This window comes from Lepidochelys olivacea (assembly GCF_965140295.1).
Source record: "Lepidochelys olivacea isolate rLepOli2 genome assembly, chromosome: 27".
Lineage (NCBI taxonomy): Eukaryota > Metazoa > Chordata > Testudines > Cheloniidae > Lepidochelys > Lepidochelys olivacea.
The window spans coordinates 5,528,056-5,544,347 of record NC_140437.1 but is presented as its reverse complement, the minus strand read 5'-3'; the positions used below and the strand labels follow the sequence as shown (position 1 = coordinate 5,544,347).

The 16,292-nt window shown below is 55.2% G+C and overlaps 1 protein-coding gene across 1 annotated transcript in view; it reads right to left on the bottom strand.

Moving 5' to 3' along the window:
- The window catches only part of GFAP (glial fibrillary acidic protein), a 29,715-nt gene extending 15,228 nt beyond the window's left edge, over positions 1-14,487 (bottom strand). Inside the window, exons 1-3 of the mRNA XM_084615967.1 lie at positions 13,954-14,487; positions 5,491-5,551; positions 728-823 (exon numbers count right to left, since the gene is read on the bottom strand). Coding sequence (XP_084472093.1) covers positions 728-823; positions 5,491-5,551; positions 13,954-14,468 — 672 coding nt within the window. The 5' untranslated portion in view covers positions 14,469-14,487. The remainder of the gene's footprint in view (positions 1-727; positions 824-5,490; positions 5,552-13,953) is intronic.
- Between the last annotated feature and the right edge of the window lie 1,805 nt (positions 14,488-16,292).

Below are 16,292 nucleotides of genomic sequence, written 5' to 3'. Positions count from 1 at the left end.
CTTACCCATCCTGGCTAATAGCCATTAATGGACTTAACCTCCATGAATTTATCCAGTTCTCTTTTAAACCCTGTTATAGTCCTTGCATTCACAACCTCCTCAGGCAAGGAGTTCCACAGGTTGACTGTGCGCTGAATGAAGAAGAACTTCCTTTTATTTGTTTTAAACCTGCCCGTTAATTTCATTTGGTGGCCCCTAGTTCTTGTGTTATGAGAAGGCGTAAATAACACTTCCTTATTTACTTTCTCCACACCAGTCATGATTTTATAGACCTCTATCATATCCCCCCTTTAGTCTCCTCTTTTCCAAGCTGAAAAGTCCTAGCCTCTTTAATCTCTCCTCATGTGGGACCCGTTCCAAACCCCTAATCATTTTAGTTGCCCTTTTCTGAACCTTTTCTAATGCCAGTATATCTTTTTTGAGATGAGGGGACCACATCTGTATGCAGTATTCAAGATGTGGGCGTACCATGGATTTATATAAGGGCAATAAGATATTCTCCATCTTATTCTCTATCCCTTTTGTAATGATTCCTAACATCCTGTTTGCTTTTTTGCCTGCCGCTGCACACTGCATGGACGTCTTCAGAGAACTGTCTACGATGACTCCAAGAACTTTCTCCTGATTAGTTGTAGCTAAATTAGCCCCCATCATCGGCCCTCTCTCTCTGCCATCCCATCCCCAGCCAGGCACCCTATGGGCTAGGAGGGTGGGTCACACACGATACCTCCTCATGGACTTTCCTCAGGAAGTTGATCTCCTCCTGCAGGGACTCGACTTTCCGCTCCAGGTCCAGGCGCACGAGTGCTGCACTGTCAACATCCTGCCATGTGGGCGAGAGCAGGGGAGGCGAAGTCACAGTGCCGCTCCGAGTGCGCTGGGCTGAGGACCCGGCCTGACACCAGGGCCAGCCATGCTTTTGGGCACAATGGGTTAGGGGCTGAGCCGCTCTTGTGGGCTCAGTTACCTGGGCCAACCAAGGGCTCAGCCTGCTTCCTGGGCCTGTTCAGCAGCTGAGTCATGGAGAAGAGTTTGCTCTTCATCCGCCCGTTTGCGTCTTCCCTGCTATAAAACGTGGGGTAAAATCACCCCTTGCACCCAGTTCACTGGCCTGGGACTCTCAGTCATCCCTCCCTCCCTCCCAGCCACTGCCTCCTTCTCTGGAGGTCCATCAACAGAGAGAGCTGTGACGAAGTGGGACTGTTCTTAATGTTTCCTCTGAATAGTGTGGGGGTGCCTCAGTTTCCCCTATGTAGTTCTTAAGTCTCTAGGGGGTGGGATAAGGGTGTATGATCACTGCAGAGCCCTAGTGGTCAGGTGTGTGCAGGGGTCTGGACAGAGAGAATGGCTGACACCCTGTTTCCTGGCAACTAATGGCCTGGGCCCTTCCCCCCTGCGAGCTAAAGGGTTGGAGAACAAAGGAATCAGGTGACCTCCTGGCCTGGGAAAGGGACAAAGCCCAGAGGAGGAGGGGCTGGAGGGTGAGTCAGTTTGGGGCTGGCTGGGACATGGAGTGAAGTGCAGACATAGTTGTCTGGCTCACTGTCCCCAGAATGGACCCAGCTGAGGGGTCCTGTTCTCTGCACCTGCAAGCTCTGTTTTAGACCACGTTCCTGTCGTCTAATAAACCTTCTGTTTCACTGGCTGGCTGAGAGTCACGTCTGGCTGCGGAGTTGGGGGGCAGGACCCTCGGGCTTCCCCAGGAGCCCACCTGGGCAGACTGGCTGTGGGAAGCGCACGGAGGGGCAGAGGCTGCTGAATGCTCCGAGGTCAGACCCAGGAAGGTGGAAGCCGCGTGAGCTGTGTGTCCTGCAGACAGGCTGCTCACAGAGAGGAGACTTCCCCAGAGTCCTGACTGACTTCACAGGGAGCAGTTCCAGAGCATCGCCGGGGGACTCCGTGACAAGGGCCAAATGCTTTGCCCCGGCAACACTCTCACTGGAGCAATACCCCAGCTGCCTAGACTGCGCAGCCCAGAGCCCGGGGCCGCCAGCCCCAGAGGGGCAGGGCTGGCCCTCACACCCAGGCAGGCTGAAGACACAGCTATATGCATCGAGCAGGACTCAGAGTCTTTCTAGCAGGCAGCCATGCGCCCTGTGCGCTACATGGCACAGGCCTAAACTTCGACCCCAGCCTCCAAATGGCAGCACATTGCACCACTACCCACACTCACACAGTGCGTGCGTGTGTCTGTGAGGGAACGGGGTGGGTGTTGGTGTCAGGGGGATCAGGATGAGTGTGAGACGTTGGGTCCATGTGATGGGGATTGTGGTGAGTGTGAGACATTGTGATGGTGTGATGGGGATTGGGATGAGTGTGACACATTCATAGAATCATAGAATCTCAGGGTTGGAAGGGACCTCAGGAGGTCATCTAGTCCAACCCCCTGCTCGAAGCAGGACCAATCCCTAACTAAATCATTGTGTTGATGTGATGGGAATCGGGGTGAGTGTGAGAAGTATCCATATGAGAGGGATCAGGGTGAGTGTGAGACGTGTCTGTATGAGAGGGTTCGGGGTGAGTGTGAGACGTGTCCGTGTGAGGGGGATCGGGGTGAGTGTGAGACAGGTCGATGTGAGGGGGATCAGGGTGAGTGTGAGACATTGTGTCCGTGTGAGGGGGATAGGGGTGAGTGTGAGACGTTGTGTCCGTGTGAGAGGGATCATGGTGAGTATGAGATGTGTCCGTTTGAGGAGGATCGGGATGAGTGTGAGACATTGTGTCCGTGTGAGGGGGATCAGAGTTACAGAGTTGAAGGCAGCAGGGACCCCCAGCTCACCAAGTCTGACCTCCTGTGTAGCCCAGGGCATCAGCCCCACCCAGCACCCGCACACTGAACCCAACTGAAATGAGCCCAAAGGGTCACAGCCCTTAGGACACTGAACTATGCCGAGCGGCAAGGGGTGCCAGGCCCTCGCAATGGCAGGGGAATGAAGTGAGAGACACCCAGATAATCCTGGCCAGTGACCCACCCCCCATGCTGCAGGGGAAACCCCTAAGCTCACCACCAACCCCTAAGCTCACCACCAACCTGACCTGGGGGGAAATTCCTGCCCTACCCCACATTCGGTGCTTGGTTAGACCCTGAGCTTGTGAGCTAGACCCACCAGCCAAGGACCTGAGAGAGAAAATGCCCAGGGCCACCTCAGAGCCCTGGTGCTCCTCATCCTGAGGCTTCAGAGGAGGGAGGCAAAAAACAACAACACAGAATACTTTGGGGGAAACCATAGCCCTTCCTGACCCCTGCAGGTGAGTGGCCAAAACCCTGACTCCTGAGTCATAGGAAGAAAATGGGAAGGGACCCCAGAACTGCTGAGCTCTGCCCCCACCATCACAAGCAACCCTGTCACCCAGCCACACACCTCAATGTGTCCACTCTCATCAAACTCATTCCATTGTTTACCCCCTACAGCTATTGGGAGGCTGTTTCAAAACCTCCGTGGTTAGAAGCCTCCCTCTAGCATCCAGCCTGAGTGTGTTCATGGCCAAGTTATCCCACGTGTGTGGGGACCAGGAGTGTGAGGGGCCATGTCTGTGTACAGGGATTGTCTGTGCGCGGGGACTGCCTGTTTGTGGGATTGAAGTGAATGTGAGATATTGTGTCTGTGTGTGGGGGATTAGGCATGTGGGGGGTTGTGTCTGTGTGATGGGGATTAGGGGTTAGTGGGGTCATGTCAGCATGGTGGGGATTTGGGGTGTGTGGGGACTGTGCCCTATAGGTCCACTGAGAAAGATCACATCCAGTACTGCCAACCTCAAGAGACCATCAAGGTTTGAGAGACCATCAAATCATGGTTTTCAGTCTCTCTTTTGCCCTTTTAAGTTCCCCTCTGTTCCACTGCCCGTGTGTGTGAGAATTGCAGACTGAAAAGTCGACTTGTCACGCCCACAGACACATGGCTCTCCCTGGCTACTCCGAGGACACACCACTTGTTCTCTCCTCACCCCCAGGACAGGGGCCTACCATCCACTGCCTATTACTGGCTTGACTCTCCCTGTCCTGGTTTATATCCTTTTAGAAGAGAAGGGCTGGTTGGTAAATAGGGATGTAATTCAATAGTGCAAAGGGCAAGTTCGTGCATTTAGGGACTAAGAAGAACTTCTGATATAAACTGCATGCTAATCAGTTGGAAGCAACCAAGGAGAAAGACCTGAGTGTGTGGGTCGATCACAGGATGGCCACTAATGGGATGCGGCCATGGAAAAGGCAAATGAGACCCTAGGCTGTCTCAGGCAAGGTATTTCCAGGAGAGAGAGAGCAGTGTTAATGCCATGGTACAAGGCACCAGTGAGACCTCATCTGGAACGCTGTGTGCAAGTCTGGTCTCCCACATTCAAGAAAGGGGGTGCTGTGAAGGACTGCTAGGCTGGTCAGGGGTATGGAGCGGGACACATTCATGGGTACATTATGTGACAGGATGGCTTGTGATCATAGGGGGCAGGGCTTGGCAAGTCTGGGGGTCCTTTCTGGTTTGCTGTATGTTCCTAAAATCCCATGCTTCCGAGCTTCAGCTGCTCACCTGCAGGGGTCAGGAAGGGGTTTCCCCCCGCCCCCCCAGTGTATTCTGTTCCCCCCCTTCCTCTGCAGCATCAGGAGTAGCCACAGCTGGAGATGGGACACAGGCCAGGGGTCTGAGGCGGCACTGTCTGGTCCTTGCTCACAGTTCAGGTGTTCCAGTTGGTGCGGCAGTGGCTCAGGGAAATGCCTGGTCCTCCAGTCTCCTCCCAGCCCGCACCACCAGGACTCTGGCAGGGGGTCTCCCATGGGAGGGCACCCAGGGCGGGGTGGGGAGGGCGACTCACCGCTGCACACGCAGCACACTGACCGCAGTGAGGCCACGGCCAGGGGCTCCTCCCCGAGTCAGGAGGCCAGGGCATGCGGCTCACTTGACCGATCTCGGGTGGGCCCTGCCTGGCTCAGCTCTGAAGTTCAAGTGAGAGCTGAGCTAGTCCCGTCTTTCACTCCGTTCTATCATCTCCTGACCCCGACATGCCTCAGTGGCTAACCCCAGCCGCAGGGTCTGAGGCTAGAGGAATGACGGCTCTGGACGTGGCCTGCAGAGGTGCCTCGGCCTCAAAACTGGCATCTTGCCCTCAGCGTTGAAATGGTTGGGCCCCCTGGGCAGGAATTTCCTCCCAGGTCAGAGTGCCAGGGCCATGGGTTGTTTTGCCCTCCCCAGCAGTGTGGGGGGCCGGTCACTGGCCCAGATTGTCTGGGTGTATCTCACGTAACCCTTTCCCTGCCCTTGCAGGGGCCGCGAGCACTGGTGACCCTCGGCCCCGCCTCATCTCTCCCCGACACTGGGCTGCCCGTCCACCCGAGTCCCACCCTCTCCCTGTTCCCCTGCCACAGCGGCCTGGGCTTGTCAAGCCAGGGCTCTGGGGTTCAGTGCTCTGGTGTCCAGCTTGAGGGGCCTGACCCCACAAGGAGCTGAGGGCCCCCGGCTTGCAGGACAGGGCCTGGCGGGCCGCAAGCAGCGCACGCCTCACCTGTCTGTAGGAAGACAAATTGTTTTCGGCTTCAAGCCGTAGATTAGTCTCTTCCTGTAACCTGAAACAAGAAGCAAACAGGCAGTTGGCAGGATTTTATATAATTATCGGCTTTTCTGAGCTAAATCCAAACAAACAAACTCTCAAGGTCAAAACAACCAGGGAGCGAGCAGAGCCCTTATAATTCCCTTTCATTGATGTATGTCCACACGCTCCCACTCCTCTTCACAGACACCCACACCCGACCCTCCTCTGTCACACACACACACACGCATCCCGAGTATCCTTCTTCACACAGACACCCACAACCGACCCTCCTCTGTCACACACGCACCCCACCGAGTATCCCTCTTCACACAGACACCCACACCCGACCCTCCTCTGTCACACACACACACGCACCCCGAGTATCCCTCTTCACACAGACACCCACACCCGACCCTCCTCTGTCACACACGCACCCCACCAAGTATCCCTCTTCACACAGACACCCACACCCGACCCTCCTCTGTCACACACACACGCACCCCACCGAGTATCCTTCTTCACACAGACACCCACACCCGACCCTCCTCTGTCACACACGCACCCCACCAAGTATCCTTCTTCACACAGACACCCACACCCGACCCTCCTCTGTCACACACGCACCCCACCGAGTATCCCTCTTCACACAGACACCCACACCCGACCCTCCTCTGTCACACACACACACGCACCCCGAGTATCCCTCTTCACACAGACACCCACACCCGACCCTCCTCTGTCACACACACACACGCACCCCACCGAGTATCCTTCTTCACACAGACACCCACACCCGACCCTCCTCTGTCACACACACACGCACCCCACCGAGTATCCTTCTTCACACAGACATCCACACCCGACCCTCCTCTGTCACACACGCACCCCACCGAGTATCCTTCTTCACACAGACACCCACACCCGACCCTCCTCTGTCACACACGCACCCCACCGAGTATCCCTCTTCACACAGACACCCACACCCGACCCTCCTCTGTCACACACACACACGCATCCCGAGTATCCTTCTTCACACAGACACCCACACCCGACCCTCCTCTGTCACACACACACGCACCCCACCGAGTATCCTTCTTCACACAGACACCCACACCCGACCCTCCTCTGTCACACACACACACGCACCCCGAGTATCCCTCTTCACACAGACACCCACACCCGACCGTCCTCTGTCACACACACACACGCACCCCACCGAGTATCCTTCTTCACACAGACACCCACACCCGACCCTCCTCTGTCACACACACACGCACCCCACCGAGTATCCTTCTTCACACAGACACCCACACCCGACCCTCCTCTGTCACACACACACGCACCCCACCGAGTATCCCTCTTCACACAGACACCCACACCCGACCCTCCTCTGTCACACACACACGCACCCCACCGAGTATCCCTCTTCACACAGACACCCACACCCGACCCTCCTCTGTCACACACACACACGCACCCCGAGTATCCCTCTTCACACAGACACCCACACCCGACCGTCCTCTGTCACACACACACACGCACCCCACCGAGTATCCTTCTTCACACAGACACCCACACCCGACCCTCCTCTGTCACACACACACGCACCCCACCGAGTATCCCTCTTCACACAGACACCCACACCCGACCCTCCTCTGTCACACACACACGCACCCCACCGAGTATCCCTCTTCACACAGACACCCACACCCGACCCTCCTCTGTCACACACACACGCACCCCACCGAGTATCCCTTTTCACACAGACACCCACACCCGACCCTCCTCTGTCACACACACACCCCACCGAGTATCCCTCTTCACACAGACACCCACACCCGACCCTCCTCTGTCACACACACACACGCACCCCACCGAGTATCCTTCTTCACACAGACACCCACACCCGACCCTCCTCTGTCACACACACACGCACCCCACCGAGTATCCTTCTTCACACAGACACCCACACCCGACCCTCCTCTGTCACACACACACGCACCCCACCGAGTATCCCTCTTCACACAGACACCCACACCCGACCCTCCTCTGTCACACACACACACGCACCCCGAGTATCCCTCTTCACACAGACACCCACACCCGACCGTCCTCAGTCACACACACACACGCATCCCGAGTATCCTTCTTCACACAGACACCCACACCCGACCCTCCTCTGTCACACACACACGCACCCCACCGAGTATCCCTTTTCACACAGACACCCACACCCGACCCTCCTCTGTCACACACACACACGCACCCCACCGAGTATCCCTCTTCACACAGACACCCACACCCGACCCTCCTCTGTCACACACACACACACGCACCCCACCGAGTATCCTTCTTCACACAGACACCCACACCCGACCCTCCTCTGTCACACACACACACGCACCCCACCGAGTATCCTTCTTCACACAGACACCCACACCCGACCCTCCTCTGTCACACACACACACGCACCCCGAGTATCCCTCTTCACACAGACACCCACACCCGACCCTCCTCTGTCACACACACACGCACCCCACCGAGTATCCTTCTTCACACAGACACCCACACCCGACCCTCCTCTGTCACACACACACACGCACCCCGAGTATCCCTCTTCACACAGACACCCACACCCGACCCTCCTCTGTCACACACACACGCACCCCACCGAGTATCCTTCTTCACACAGACACCCACACCCGACCCTCCTCTGTCACACACACACACGCATCCCGAGTATCCCTCTTCACACAGACACCCACACCCGACACTCCTCTGTCACACACGCACCCCACCGAGTATCCCTCTTCACACAGACACCCACACCCGACCCTCCTCTGTCACACACACACGCACCCCACCGAGTATCCTTCTTCACACAGACACCCACACCCGACCCTCCTCTGTCACACACACACGCACCCCACCGAGTATCCCTCTTCACACAGACACCCACACCCGACCCTCCTCTGTCACACACGCACCCCACCGAGTATCCCTCTTCACACAGACACCCACACCCGACCCTCCTCTGTCACACACGCACCCCACCGAGTATCCCTCTTCACACAGACACCCACACCCGACCCTCCTCTGTCACACACACACACGCACCCCACCGAGTATCCTTCTTCACACAGACACCCACACCCGACCCTCCTCTGTCACACACACACACGCATCCCGAGTATCCCTCTTCACACAGACACCCACACCCGACCCTCCTCTGTCACACACGCACCCCACCGAGTATCCCTCTTCACACAGACACCCACACCCGACCCTCCTCTGTCACACACACACGCACCCCACCGAGTATCCTTCTTCACACAGACACCCACACCCGACCCTCCTCTGTCACACACACACGCACCCCACCGAGTATCCCTCTTCACACAGACACCCACACCCGACCCTCCTCTGTCACACACGCACCCCACCGAGTATCCCTCTTCACACAGACACCCACACCCGACCCTCCTCTGTCACACACGGACCCCACCGAGTATCCCTCTTCACACAGACACCCACACCCGACCCTCCTCTGTCACACACACACGCACCCCACCGAGTATCCTTCTTCACGCAGACACCCACACCCGACCCTCCTCTGTCACACACACACGCACCCCACCGAGTATCCCTCTTCACACAGACACCCACACCCGACCCTCCTCTGTCACACACGCACCCCACCGAGTATCCCTCTTCACACAGACACCCACACCCGACCCTCCTCTGTCACACACACACGCACCCCACCGAGTATCCTTCTTCACACAGACACCCACACCCGACCCTCCTCTGTCACACACACACGCACCCCACCGAGTATCCCTCTTCACACAGACACCCACACCCGACCCTCCTCTGTCACACACACACGCACCCCACCGAGTATCCCTCTTCACACAGACACCCACACCCGACCCTCCTCTGTCACACACACACGCACCCCACCGAGTATCCCTCTTCACACAGACACCCACACCCGACCCTCCTCTGTCACACACACACGCACCCCACCGAGTATCCTTCTTCACACAGACACCCACACCCGACCCTCCTCTGTCACACACACACGCACCCCACCGAGTATCCCTCTTCACACAGACACCCACACCCGACCCTCCTCTGTCACACACGCACCCCACCGAGTATCCCTCTTCACACAGACACCCACACCCGACCCTCCTCTGTCACACACACACGCACCCCACCGAGTATCCTTCTTCACACAGACACCCACACCCGACCCTCCTCTGTCACACACGCACCCCACCGAGTATCCCTCTTCACACAGACACCCACACCCGACCCTCCTCTGTCACACACACACGCACCCCACCGAGTATCCCTCTTCACACAGACACCCACACCCGACCCTCCTCTGTCACACACGCACCCCACCGAGTATCCCTCTTCACACAGACACCCACACCCGACCCTCCTCTGTCACACACACACGCACCCCACCGAGTATCCCTCTTCACACAGACACCCACACCCGACCCTCCTCTGTCACACACGCACCCCACCGAGTATCCCTCTTCACACAGACACCCACACCCGACCCTCCTCTGTCACACACACACGCACCCCACCGAGTATCCTTCTTCACACAGACACCCACACCCGACCCTCCTCTGTCACACACACATACATAGGCACCCCTCGCACAGACACGCACACCTGATCCTCCTCTCTCGCACACATGTACACACAGTCCCCCTCACACAGACAGCCATGCTCCCCCCAATGTACACACACTCCTCCTCAGCCAGAGAGCCCATTCCCCTCTCACTGTCACCAGCACAGACACCCCATCCCCTCTCACATGCACACCCCATCATTTTCCCACCCTCACTAACACCCACTGATAACCACCCAGATCCCCCCTCCAGCCATGTTCACTCCCACGCTGGTGCAGTGCAGGCAGTGGCAGGGAACAACTCCCTCATAGCTCCCTGCCAGGAGGTGTCACCCTGCTTCGTGGCTAAGAGTGGAACCAGGAGCCTTGAGGTGCAGGGCTCCATATTGCCAGTCCCCTGAGCCACTCAGCCCCTAGTCGCTTCTCTTGCCTGGGCTCGTTTTCCCTGCCTCTGACAGGGGGATATTGTTCATACACTGCTCACGGTGGAGAGTGTGTAGGGTGACCAGATGTCCCGATTTTATCGGGACAGTCCCAATTTTGGGTCTTTTTCTTATATAGACTCCTATTACCCCCAACTCCCGTCCTGATTTTTCACACTTGCTGTCTGGTCACCCTAAGCGTGTGTGAGGTTGGATGTGCTGGTATTGTGCAGATCGTGGAGACAGGCAAAGGGTCTTATTGCCAAGTGTATCAGGACTTCATTCCTTTGATCCCTGCTCCATGTGATCTGTGACAGGGCATCCCCAAAGGTCATTGTCTGAATGTGTCCCAGCCTTCTGGGTAGCAAATTCTGCCAAACACAAGATCTTTTGGAGACAGAAACATTGCTTGCCCTCCAATCTCTGTCCGGCTCTTGGATTATAGGTGGGATGTGTGTGTGTGGAGTGTTCAGCTTCCTAGGGATCTAAACTGGGAGGAGTGGTAGATATCCCGGAGGGTAGGGATAGGATACAGAGGGACCTAGACAAATTAGAGGATTGGGCCAAAAGAAATCGGATGAGGTTCAACAAGGACAAGTGCAGAGTCCTGCCCTTAGGACGGAAGAATCCCATGCACCGCTACAGACTAGGGACTGAATGGCTCGACAGCAGTTCTGCAGAAAAGGACCTAGGGGTGACAGTGGACAAGAAGCTGGATATGAGTCAACAGTGTGCCCTTGTTGCCAAGAAGGCCAATGGCATTTTGGGGTGTATAAGTAGGGGCATTGCCAGCAGATCGAGGGACGTGATCGTTCCCTTCTATTCGACATTGGTGAGGCCTCATCTGGAGTACTGTGTCCAGTTTTGGGCCCCACACTACAAGAAGGATGTGGATAAATTGGAAAGAGTCCAGCGGAGGGCAACAAAAATGATTAGGGGACTGGAACACATGACTTATGAGGAGAGGCTGAGGGAACTGGGATTGTTTAGTCTGCTGAAGAGAAGAATGAGGGGGGATTTGATAGCTGCTTTCAACTATCTGAAAGGGGGTTCCAAAGAGGATGGATCTGGACTGTTCTCAGTGGTAGAAGAGGACAGGACAAGGAGTAATGGTCTCAAGTTGCAGTGGGGGAGATTTAGGTTGGATATTAGGAAAAACTTTTTCACTAGGAGGGTGGTGAAGCACTGGAATGCGTTACCTAGGGAGGTGGTAGAATCTCCTTCCTTAGAAGTTTTTAAGGTCAGACTTGACATAGCCCTGGCTGGGATGATTTATTTGGGCATTGGTGCTGCTTTGAGCAGGGGGTTGGACTCGCTGACCTCCTGAGGTCCGTTGCAACCCTGATATTCTATGATTCTATTATCTCGCCCCTTACCTTTTTAACTGCTGGTTTTATCCCCTACATCTGTCATTGTCCTCAGCCCAGTGTTGTCGTAACTATTGAGTGTTTTACTATGCTAGAGGCCCAGCATTCCCCGTGCTGCAGAGATGCAGAGTAAGAGATGGTCCCTGCCCAGAAAACTCACATTCAGAAGAGACAAGAGGAGGCCGGGGAGAAAGGAAGGAGCCTTATCCTCACCTTGCACACGAGGAGCTGAGATCCAGAGAGGTTCAGGGCCAGATTTTCAAGGGCTCAGCAGACACAACTGGGGCCAGATTTTCTAAAGAGCTGAACTCAACACAAGCTGAACTCTCTGAAAATCCGGCCCCAGTTGTGGGTGCTTGCCAAAGTCACACAGAGAACCTCTCGCTGCCCCACCCCCATGCTTCGCTCAGTGACAGCTGGGTGGGGAATGCTGTCCCAGAGCAGGAGAGTTTTACATAGATCAATATTTTTCCCATCCTGAGTCAGGATACAAAAGTAGAAATGTGAAAACTTTTCATGACCCAATCATCTGAGAAACTTTTCAGATGGCGTCAACTGAAACTCTTCAGTTTGATCAGTTTGTTACATTTTTAACCTTTTAAAAGCATATATTATGTAAAACTTAAACCCAAAGTCATAGCTAGCAGAAAAGTGAAACTTTTCCTTTTGAAAATGTCAAAATGGGAAGTTTCAACAATTTCAAACCGTTTCGAATCCAGAGATTCATCCAAACTGCCCCTTCCCGGGAAGTTCTGCTTCAATGGATCAGCATTTTCTGATGAACCACGCTTTCACTGGAAACCTCCCGACGAGCTCTTGCCAGCAGCAATAATCCTGTGCCCTTCTTCAGCACAGACATAAACTAACCCTGTTTCTAACTCCCTGTGGTGCTAAGACACTATTATTATCCCCTTCGACACAGAGAAGTAAACACCTTGCCCTGGTCAATGGTGAGGACCCAGGAGTTATGACTCCAAGACCCTTCTACCAACTACTAGACCACCTTTCTCTCTCCAAGCAGGGGACAGAATTTAGGAGTCTAGGTTTTCCATATGCTAACTGCTAGACCACGCTCCTCTTCCAGGGCTGGAGCTAGGGCACTGATTCCATTGCACTAACCATTAGATAACAGTTCCTCTAGAAAGCAACAGACGGTTGGTGTAGAACCAGTAAAATACAAGAGCAAACCTCTATCTGAGGCTGGTAAACATTCGCCTCCTTCTGCTGCCCTCCCCGTGCGTTCAGTCAGATGGAGGTTTTATTACATGTGTAGAGTGAGCAGCCTGGCTCCCAGGGCAAGGGCTTTTCGGCTGAGTCTCAGCCCAGAGCACATTGTGCCAGGAATGTTGCACATTTCTGAACATCGGCTCAGCAAGAGAAGCGCCCCGATTGAGTCAGGGTGATCAGGTCCCTCTGCAGTACACGTTCTCAGCTGAGGCCTGGGCCAGCTGCCATCCCTGAGATCCAGCTGTTTGTGCGTGCATGTGTGTGTTTTGTGCAGGTACACAGGGGTTTGTGTGTAGCTGCTCACCTAGCTAGAGGTGTGTGGTTTACGAGCGCGCAGGTTTACAGGCGCAGACATTTGGGTGCGGATTTTTGTACATTGAAAACTGGAGGCCGCTCTGCAGCTGTGGAATAACCCTTCACTCTTCCCACCCGCAGAGCCCTTCCAGGGACCAGTGCATCACCCCATTGTGCAGCTGGGGCACAGAGCAAGGACGGGACTTGCCGGCAGGGGCGCGGCAGAGCTGGGAACCAGGAATTCTAGCACCCAGCCCCGGGCATTAGCACTGCACCTCCCTGCCTTCGCAGCCACACACAGATTCCCCACCAGCTTTAAAGGGCAGCTACTTGGCCTTAGTGACTGCTCTCTCTCTGGGTGTAACCTGTCCACGCCACTCTCCTTGGTTAGGTGACCTGCTCTGGCTGCGTGGCCACCAGACGCTACTCTGGCTGCTCTCCAGCCCTGCGCCTGGCAAAGGAGGCTCCTTACTTTTGCCGGAGGCCGTTGACGTCGTCCAGCAGGTTGTCCCTCTCGATCTCCAGCCTGGTCTTGGCATTAGACAGCTGGTCCACCTGCCGGCGGAGCTCTCGCAGCTCCTCATGATAGATGTCGCCCAGCTTGGTGGGCTCCTTGTCTCTGATCTGGTTGAGCTCTGCCACCAGCACCTTGTTCTGCTGCTCCAGGAAGCGCACCTTCTCGATGTAGCTGGCGAAGCGGTCGTTCAGCTCCATCATCTCCACCTTCTCGTTGGTGCGTGTCTCCTTGAACTCCGTGTTGAGGGCGTCGGCCAGGGAAAAATCTGCCTTGTCCTGGGAGAACCTGGGGCTGGCACGGATGCTCAGGCTCGAGGTCCTCTTCTTGGTCATGGAGACTCTGGTGCTGGGGCTGGGGGACAGGAGCCAGAAGAGGGGTGAGGATCTCAGGGGCTGGTGGACAGCGGTGGCTTGGGGGCCAAACCGCCGCCGATAAGAGGACTGTCGCTGGCTCTCCATGCTCAGGCTCATCCTGCAGGCTGTGCTGAGTCCCGAGTGCAGCCCTTAGATGGAATTCTCTGTGCGGCCTGGGGTTTATATACAGGACCAGCCCTCTGGGGGTGGGGGGGGGTGACAGAGGCAGAAGGAGGGGGAGGCCAGGAGGAGGTGGGGACTGTGCCTGGTCCTAATGTCTGCCATGTACCAAGCCAACCACCCAGGCCCCTGGCAACGAAACAAAGAGTGACAGAACAAGCAGAAACTCTCCGCTATTGCCTTGTGCAGAGGAGAAACAAATGCAAATCGACATGCGCCATGGTGATGTGCGTGGCACCATTCCAGGCACCCCATGCCCCTCTGGCACCGCTTTCCGCGAACTCGTTTCATGGCTGCATGTACTTGGGAGGCGGCGGCAGCAGGAGGGGACAGCCTGGTCTGCAAGTGCCCCTTTCCCAGTATCCTAGAGACTCGTAAGAGTCAATAAGAAAAGGAGGACTTGTGGCACCTTAGAGACTAACCAATTTATTAGAGCATAAGCTTTCGTGAGCTACAGCTCACTTTAGCTCACGAAAGCTCATGCTCAAATAAATTGGTTAGTCTCTAAGGTGCCACAAGTCCTCCTTTTCTTTTTGCGAATACAGACTAACACGGCTGCTACTCTGTAAGAGTCAATGTGGCCTTTTCCTCTGAAGCACAGGTCGAGCCCCAGTCCCCAGGGACGCAGCAGGGCCTTCCTGGGTGAAAGGAGTTCTGCTCAACAAGGGATGGGTGTGCAAGAGGGGGGCATGTGGCTGTGTGTGTTTTGTGAGAAGGGTGTGCATGGTTTTCTATGGGGGGTGAGAAGGGTGAACAAATGTCTAGGGTGTGCGCATGTGAGGGCTGTGTGTTTGTGTGTATATGTGCAAAGGGTGTGCATGTGTGTATGTTGTGATAGGGTTGTGTATGGGATATGCACCTGTGTGCAAAGGGTGTGTGTTTTGGGAGTGCATGTGTGTGTGCAAAGGGTGTGTGTTTTGTGTGTGTGTGGGGGGGGGGTTGTGCATGGATGTGTGTGGATTGTCTTCAGGATGCTTTTGCTTCTGGGAACCAATCTGCACAGAGCTGGTTTCCCAGACGATGATGTTGTGCAGCTAAGGCCCTCTGGAGACATGGAGGAACTCCAAACTAGGGACAGCTCTGAGACCAGGCGGTGTGATTACCCTTGTCAGAACTCTCTGCTTTGGCTGGAGATGGAGCCAAGCCATGTGCACGCACTGGCTTTGGGACCCAGCCCCTACTCTGAGCTGCTGAAATACTTGGAGGAGTTGGGGTGGGAAAGATTTCCTTTCGGGTAAGGAAAGATTCGGTATAGCAAGGGAGCTGGCTGGTTTAAAGGAAAATACCTTTTCAAAAATAACACCAGTGATGCTTGAAGGAGTCCCGGCAACCGGGGCATGTCGTGTATTTCATTGCACAGTACACATCTGCTGGCTGCAGTTTACTTTCCTCCTTAGCGAAGAGACAACACATGCTTGGGACCATGCCAGTCTTTTCTTTTCTCTCAGCTTGCACACACTGGAAAAACCTGCCTGCAAGTCCTTCGCCAAGGCTGGGACCCATTCTGCGTGCAGCTCTCTTGATTCACAGGACATGGCTGGAGAAATGGTCATGTAACATGTTTAACACAATGGGCCCTGTCAACACCAGGTGCAAAGGCCTGTCTAAAATTGTGTCCATTCAAATGTGTTAGCTAACACAGTTGAAAACATTTTTTCGAGCGTAGACATGCCTTCACACCCCCTGCTTGCCTCCCCCCTCCAAAAAATTAGGCTATTAACATGTTTATGATTAGTTCCAATCGGCTGTTTAAAAGTTTGA